Source organism: Sminthopsis crassicaudata, chromosome 1 (assembly GCF_048593235.1).
Source record: "Sminthopsis crassicaudata isolate SCR6 chromosome 1, ASM4859323v1, whole genome shotgun sequence".
NCBI classification, from domain to species: domain Eukaryota; kingdom Metazoa; phylum Chordata; class Mammalia; order Dasyuromorphia; family Dasyuridae; genus Sminthopsis; species Sminthopsis crassicaudata.
The window spans coordinates 387,414,450-387,423,121 of NC_133617.1; the positions used below are offsets into that span (position 1 = coordinate 387,414,450).

Genomic DNA, 8,672 nt, shown 5'->3' on the forward strand with positions numbered 1-8,672 from the left:
TTCACTACCAGGACCGAAACCTAAGGAAGGAGAGAGAATAGATTTCCTTCCTATCTCCCTATCTCCACCCCTCTGTGCCCTTCCAACATTCTCTTCCTTTACGAGGGAGGTGGGAAGGCTGATACTTAGGACCAGCAGAAAAAGTTCGTCCCAAAGCTGAAAGTACTTGGACTTCTGCAATTACCCTTTGCAATTCTCCAGCACTGTCACCCTTTCCAAGTCCCCAGAGCCAGGGAAAGTGGGAAAAGGTTGGGGTACCCTTACAATGTTCAGGGAGTAGAATAGAGAGGGTTGGGAAGCGGAGTGGGAGAGGGCTAAAAGGTACTCGAGATGGAGACGTTCCCCTAGCTCACCCCTCTCGCTGGCCTGGATGTAGCGCACGATCTCTTCTGCGTCCAGGGCTTTGGTCTCGTCGAAGCTGTAGGCGGATGTGTGCAAACCCTCCTCCTGGAAGACCTCATGGACCCCCTCCAGGGTGAAGTAACAGTTCCGCTCCAGCTTGTCATCACTATAGATCAGGGATGCCCGGCTCCACTGGTGATGCCGGAACAAGGCGAGCATCATCTCTCCCATCTTGGCGTAGGCGGGTGCCACACGGGTGAGGTGCGAGAACTCGCTTTCCTTATGCTTGAAGCCAGCGGCAAGAGCACCAGCAGACAGCATGGGCAGGTCCCAGTGCGATGCCAGCCGGGCCACAGGTGCTGCCGCATACTCGCAGACGGGGCCCAGGATCAAGTCTGGTTTAGACCTCCGGGCAACTGCCACACGGTCAACTAAACTAAAGAGTGCCTGATTGCCGCAGTGTGAATCCTGATAGTCCACCTGGAAGCTGTAGCCCTGTGGAAGCAGCTGACGTCTGGTTCCATTTTCCTCCACGCTACGCAGCGCGTACTCGATAGCCGGCTTGACCCTGGCCAAGGAGAACATGTAAGCGTTGTCCTTGGGTAGAAGCACCAGAACCTCGATCTTCTGCGTCTCTTCCACCACAGGGAGCCCTTCGCCTCGGTTTCCGCTGCTACTGCCGCCGCCGCTTGCCAGGAGCGCCCAGCTGAGCATAGCGCAAGAAGAGAAACTGAGTAACAAAAAGGATGGCATTGCGCTGAAGTGCCTTCCACTCACCTTAACCTTTCTTCTTTCCACCACCCTCCTCCTTCTCCCTCTCCTTTTCCTCTACCTTCTTAGTCCCTGCGCCCCCTTGGGTGCCCTTAGAAAACAGAATTTTCCCCTCTACCGTCAAATGACGGGAAAAAGGGTACTCTGAAATGTCACCAGTTTTTAAAAATTTTTATCTATGACCCTGCAATATGTTATATAGATACTGATTTTTTTCTCCTATATACTATTTTGCCTAGAGGTGACTTCTTTTTTTTGGATGTTGTTGAGGTTGGTTTTGAAAGAATGCTTGCAAAAAAAAAAAAAAAAAAAAAAAAAAAAAGTTAAACTTGTCCAAGTGATTGTAATTGACGGAGCATCTGCCTCTTGTTTGATCTCATTGATTCTCCCTTGTTCCTTGATACATATCCTCTGTTTAAATAGTGTGGTAGCGGAGGAGCCTGTTACCACACATGGAGCTGCGAGAACGGGTTTGTATTTCGAGCGGGTAGGGTGGGGGGGGTTGGCGGGGGGGTTGGAGGGGAGCCTCTCATTAGCATTCTTACATCAGGACTCCTCCCCACACCCCTTCCCTCCCTCCTCCCCAACCTCAATCCTCCCACCACCCCGACCTTTTTCTTAAAGTTGCAGCACACGTACTCACTCATCTCTCCTCTGTTCATACTCACAGTACACACGCGCCTTTTCTGTTCCCCAACTTGTTCCAGTACTCAGCAGTTCAGTTCAGGCTCTACTGCTCCAGTTCAAAGGCGTCTGATTAAAAGATCCTCAAAAGATCCTCATTCAGTAAATTAATTTGCAGATTTACACACAGGCTCCAAGCAAACATAACAATCAATCGAGATCCTGTCTGACTTACTGGCAAGAAAAACTTCGGCGCTCTCCACTGTAGAACGCGCTCGCGCTCTCTCCTCTTTAGCCCTCTCTCTCTTTCCTCTCTTTCAGACAGTGTCACAGAAAGGCGTCTAAATGCGGAGAAGATATTTTTGCCTGCTATGTATCTCTACTATCCATAGAGAGCTCTTCTGAGGCTGACATCTTTGACAATTAGATTGAAGCGCCCAAAGAAAGAAGTTGGTTTCACAGATGGAAGTCAACTAGACTTGTCCAGCGTCCCGGCATTTACTACATAACTTGGACACAAGCTGCCAAATCCAATTTCTGGCGGTCTTCCTGCACCCTGCGCTTCCCCGGCAGAAACTTTCTTGTGTCTTTTCCTCCATTCCCTCCTCTTTTTCACCTATGCAGTTTCTGCCTTCCCTCTGATCCCTGAAGTTGCGGGAGCTTCTCTTTACATATGTTCTTCCCACATTAGGAAGATCTGTAGATATGTAGATCAATTGAAACCAAGGGGGTGGGGGTGGGGGTGGGGGTGGGGAGAGAGAGAGAGAGAGAGAGAGAGAGAGAGAGAGAGAGAGAGAGAGAGAGAGAGAGAGAGAGAGAGAGAGAGAGAGAGAGAGAGAGAGAGAGAGAGAGAGAGAGAGAGAGAGAGAGAGAGAGAGAGAGAGAGAGAGAGAGAGAGAGAGAGAGAGAGAGAGAGAGAAAAGAGAAGAGAAGAGAAGAGAAGAGAGGGGAGCGAAACTTCTTGCATGCAGGACGACTTCCAGTCCGCGATTCCTCTTCCACAAGCTGTCGAAACATGGCAAATGATTGCAAACTGCCCCAAAAAACCGTACTTGGAATCTTATAGGCACAAAAGGAAAAGTAAGTTCGGGATCTTCCATTTCCTCGCCTTTCAAAGGAGAGTGCAGCTCTCTGAAGAAGAGGAAGGTAAAAGGTCCGAAATCCTGATTTCTTGCAAATCAAAAGGCAAGAATGGAAAGGATTTCATACTAAGTCAATGGCCGGACTATCAAGTCAAGAAATCCTTGCTTTTCCAGGCATGTTTAAATATAATTCAGTATTCTTATTATTGGTATACGCACACGTAAAACATTATTTATTTGGCTCACGTTTCTCGACATCTATGAGACTTTAAAAACATTAAAATTACACAAATTAAAAAGATACAAAAGATCTGCACTTCGCTTGAATACTTTCACTTAACTTTAAAGAAAGCCAACTTTAAAAGCTTCCCCTCCTCCATTACTCCTAGGAAAACGCCCTCTTTCGGTAGTAAAATGAATATGTCTGGTAACCTTTGCACCACTGCTCCAGGCTCTGCATTTTTTGTCTACTAATTTAGAATTCTTATTTCCTTTTGTATTTATGATTAAGTGCTTCCTGATAATTCTTTTTTTTTATCTTGCTGAGATAAGAAATACAATTTTTCATTATCAATACTCACAGAGAATAAAAAAATATAATTAATCTTAAAATCCTAACTTTAAATAAAGTTCTCTTCACTCCTATGAAATATTTTATTAAAAAAAAAAAAACTTCAGGGACGCGAAGGAAAGGGATAGAATTTGGAACTCAAACTTTTTTTAATGTTTTAAATTGTTTTAAACATATAACTGGGAAAAATAAAATGTATTCATTTTTAACTATTTAATAGTCAAGAAAATAGACTGAAACTCTACAATATTTTCATTTTACCGAATAATAGCCAGAGAGATTGCATGGAATAGTGGCTAGAGTGCTAGGTCCCACTGTCAACAACTTTTGAGTTTAAATCTTTCATCTAACACATCCTAGCAATGTGATCATGGACAAATCTTTGTATATCAAGCAATTCTGTCAGAGTACCTATACAGAGAGTTGTGGATTGGTAAAGGTAGGAAGAATTCCTACAATGGGAGTTCATTATACAACTAAAATCACAGAACTGCTGCTCTCTAAACATCCCATATTCTTCCCTTACCCCAAGCATAGGACCTGGACAAAATCCACAAAAGAATAATTGAAAATACACTTTATTAAGTAATTTTAGGCATAAGGTTTTTAAAGGAAGTCAAAGTATGAATCCCAGATTGAATGAATTTATCATTTTAAACTGAAGATCCTAAAGAATAAGAAGTATCCTAGTATTCCTATTAAGAGTTTGCAGGGTGAATACAGTCAAAGGCAAAATAATTCTCCAGACTTTGTTATTCAAGCCATAAAGAGGGAGACCTAGGATTTAAATGGTATGAGTGAATTGCCTCTCACTTGGCCTTCTCAACTTAACATGGAGGTCACTATCAAAACAATGCATGTAAATTTACTTTACTACCAGAATTTTCACTATTTGGATTTAGAATTGGCATGCCTCATTTTCAGTGTGTAACCTATTTGAAAATTTTTATAGCTATTTAAAATGTAAAAGGAACTAAGGAAAAATTTTGCATATGGATGTACTCTAGGTTCATTATTTAGTTTATTAGAGTACCATATGCAAAATTTTCTGCTTTTCCAAACATCCCCTCAGAAAAAATATTAAAGAAGAAAAATTGGATTTATCAACAGATTGTCAAATGAAAATTGACATAAAATTATGTAAATAGGCTAATTATAAATACCATAGATAAAGTATTGCATTTTATATTGTTGAATTGTTTATTTCGTTTAAAATTAGCATTTGAAAATCAATAAGAAGTTTAGATGAATATCAGTGTATAAAAATATATCATTATATACATATTAAGTAATGTCCTAAAACTGGAATGGGTCTTAGAAATCATCTAGTCCCATCATCTGATATATTAGGGAATATCCTCCAAATATTTATGTAATGAGAACATTCCATATATAATTCCCCAATGTTCATTTTCATATTCTGAGTATTACTAGATTTTTTTTTTACTAGTCCAAATTTGTGATTTGATCTATGATCGATTTCCAGTGCAAAAACTCCCTACACCTCTTCAGATCAATGATATGTTTGTGATAGAATTGTTCTGGGAATCTACTCCTAGGAGACATTAAGTAGTTAAGTGACTTGTCCATGCTCTCATAACCTGAATATTTTATATCACCTAGTTGGATTGAAGGATGGCCTTGTAGTTGAAAAGACCTGTTTTGGATACATACTGGCCGTATGACTGTAAGCAAGATTTAGAATTATGTGTTGATAGATGGTATGTGAACCAATTATGGTATATAAGCCAAGTTCCAACATGAATAGACAATCTTTTCTATATAGTGGTGCTCTCCTGTAATGATGCTTTCAAGTAGTAGTGTGATTTCCATTTTATTAAAATAAAAACCCACAATTGTATATGGCAAAATTTCAATGACATAAATGCACACAATATTAGATAGCACATTGTATAGAGTTCTGTAATCCAAATAGGGAGGGTCAAATCCTGAGTTTTAGTTCTGTCTCAAATGATTACTAGCTTATGATGTGGCAATCATTTAACCTCTTTCCATCTGTTTCCTCCTCTATGAGATGGAATTAATAATAGCACTTACCTCTCAGGCTTGTTATGAGGATCAAATGAGCTAACATATGTAAAGCACTTTTCAAATCTTAAAGAGTCATATAAATATAGACTATTGTGATAGGATGTTTTACGTTTATTATGTGAATGGCCAAAACTACTTACAAAATAGAAGTGTTACATCCCTGAAGGATCCAACTTGAAAATACTTCTCCTCTGAAATTGTTTAAAAATGTTGAAATGAGAAAGAACTTTTTTCCCACTTTCCTGTCAGAAAGCAATATAAAATTAAAGATGTTGAGAACATGATACAAAGCAGAATAAAGCTAAAGTAGGGAAAGAAAGGAATATTTTAACACTCTATGCAGCCTCTAAATTTAATTTGTGAAGCAAATGAATACTTATGTCATATAGTTTAAAAATTATTTAGTTAATTGTGTATAACATTTTAAATCACGAAATCAGAAGACTGGAGTAACAACTTTTCTCTAAACTGTTTGATCATTTGTTTAAGGATCTATGAAAACAAAACACTATTCTACTATGACAATACTATGTGTTTCTTGACATAATTACAACATTTGGAACTAGTATTCTATAGAAGAATAGCATTTCTAAAGGCTATTAAAAACAGATTGATTGTCTCTACCAACAATTGCTGCTCTCCAGTAACTCATTATTGGAATCCCAGCTGTAATTGTTACACTTTGGACCCAGCTTCAATTCTTAAGAAAGACTCCACCCTTCATTTGACCAGCCGACCAGCTCTAAGTAACACTGAGGAACATCCTTAGGAAGTCTGTAGCTCATTCACAGAATGCCTCCTGGGGAAAGGATTGCTGAAAAGACAGTTCCCCCTAGAGGTCAAAAAGATAAAAAAGCATAACACTTAATTCAAAAATACGTCTGTCATTTAGTGTAAGATTTCCATTTTAATGTATAGTTCATATTAAAGAAAGAACTTGTAGGTGGAAAAAAATACAAGAAATGCCAAAACATTAAGTAAAAACTTGACTTTAGGATTTAGCTTCCCACAGCAGAGGCTCTATTACTTGGCACCACTTCTTCTATTGTATACTTCTGTTTTAAGATTCACAAGAAATGGAAAATGTTTTCTGCTTAAATTTATGATAAAAATTCACCAGATATTGCTGTGGTGGAGGGCCTTGTGGGAATTAGTGAACACATGGCTCTAGGAGATCATCTATTTCTTATTCTTAAGGCTTAGTTTTTACTATTCTCTTAGGTGTACATTAACTACAAATTGTTTTTCCCCTTTGCTTATTTTCTTTCCAAGAAAGAATTATACTTGAGAAACCTAATGGAAAATGTTTAGATAGTAAATGATTTAACCCATCTAAGTGCTGGGCATAACTCATTTTAGTATTTACAAGCTAAGTCTTCATAATTTGATAGAAAATTCCCCCCAATCTCCCCATGTATTTAGATCCTATACAAGACTTCTTAATAGATAGAACCACAACAAATTACATTGTTAATTTTTCCTCTGATTATCAAGGAGGGAAGACATAATGATTATCAAAGATGTCTATCATTTTTATGTGAGAAGTCCTACTTAACAGAAAAGGACTTTTCTAGAGAGTAAAGATTCTGCAGATGCTCTTGTTTGCATTATGTCTATTGTATTAAGCTCTGTAATACTATAGAACTTTTTCAGTGAGCTCCCAAGCTTTTTGTTGTTGGTTTTCTTTCAGATGTGTCTGATTCATAACCCTAATTTGGAGTTTTCTTGGCAAAGACACTGAAGTGGTTTGCCATTTCCTTATCCAACTTACTTTACAGATGAGGGAAATTAAGACAAATATAGTTAAGTGACTTGTCCAGGGTCACACAACTGAAAATTATCTGAGGCGAGATTTGAACTCAGGATGATGAGTCTTCTTGATTCCAAGTCCATTGCACTATTCACTGTACCACCAACTGCCCCAGCTATCAAAGAGATTTGAATATACATTGGTTAAAAAAAACCAAGCTGATAAAGAACATTTTCCCAGATTTATAGTATGCATTTGGATTGGTTGCCCATTAAGTTAGCATTCTGATACATGGATCTTATACGTTCTACATTGGGGTGGATGAAATATTAAAAGAAACAAAGAAAGATCTAGATAAAAAAATATTTTCTATGGAAGATTTATAAGAAAATATAAAGAAAAAATTCATAGAACAAGAAACTGGTAGAGAGAATATTCACACATATAATATCCCAGATATATAGAAAGATTCAAATAAAGCATGTGTATGTGTGTACATTTGTGTGTGTCTCAATTTCATACATAATACATGTGTAGATGTTGAACAGGAATTTGGAAAACATTAAAAAAGAGAAAGCTTCAGTGACTGCTTCAAGGCCCATTTTCTTAATATAAACTTTCCTAACTACTCCTAACTACAAGAAATATCTCCATTATTGTGGTACTCTTAAAGCACTCCTATTACTCTTAATCATACTACTATTTACCTTTAAAAAGTGAAGAAAATATTCAGTGATCATGGTGCTAAAATTAATCTGTGGATTTAACAGTGTCAATAATTAGCAAGGAGATGATTGCATGTATTAGACAAAATAATAATGAAATTCATGTGGAGAAACAAAAAAAAAAATCAAAAATGCATGGGGAAATAAATTTTGAAGTGAAAATAAAGAGAAAGGGTTGGCATTATTCTGGCTCAAATTATATTTTAAATGATTATCAAAAACTATCTGATCCCTAAATTAAAAAAAAAAAAAAAGAAATTACAAGTTTAGTTAATGAAGACTAAGAATCAAACACTTATAGTAAGGTTTCTAATCTTCAGAAAACCTAAAAATTCATAATAATCGGAAGAGAACACTTAAATACAGGACTTTTTAAAACTTTTTCCACTCATGACTCTTTTTTTGCCTCAAAATTTTTACAATTGCCCCAGGCATAGAAAGTATATAAAATAGGCATACAAGTCAAGCATTTACAAATCAAACATAATTTTATAACCCCCACATTCAGGTACTCAACCCTGTTTGCAGTCAAAAAACGAGTTTCAGAAGCTGGGATTTAGTCAGAAGGAATGCTGGAAAAATTGAATAGCAATCTGTCAGAAATTTGTCAGAAACAACATAATTTTGCATCATGTAGTATAATAAATTCCAAATGGAATAAGATAAAATGTAAGTTGCACTATCAAAATCTAAAATAAAATTTTGAGACATATTTTTTAATTGTAGATAGGACTTGAATTTGTAACACAGAAAAT

The 8,672-nt window shown here is 37.5% G+C and overlaps 1 protein-coding gene across 4 annotated transcripts in view; it reads right to left on the reverse strand.

The window, feature by feature from the left end:
• The window catches only part of NPR3 (natriuretic peptide receptor 3), a 73,143-nt gene extending 70,760 nt beyond the window's left edge, over positions 1-2,383 (reverse strand). The window contains exons 1-2 of one of the 4 annotated variants that reach the window (XM_074279494.1): positions 1,782-2,375; positions 354-1,072 (exon numbers count right to left, since the gene is read on the reverse strand). In XM_074279494.1, the coding sequence (XP_074135595.1) occupies positions 354-1,056 (703 nt within the window). In that variant the 5' untranslated portion in view covers positions 1,057-1,072; positions 1,782-2,375. Of the gene's footprint in view, positions 1-353; positions 1,507-1,781 lie in introns of those variants that run through there. The other 3 variants (XM_074279492.1, XM_074279493.1, XM_074279491.1) reach the window with 3 other exon arrangements.
• Between the last annotated feature and the right edge of the window lie 6,289 nt (positions 2,384-8,672).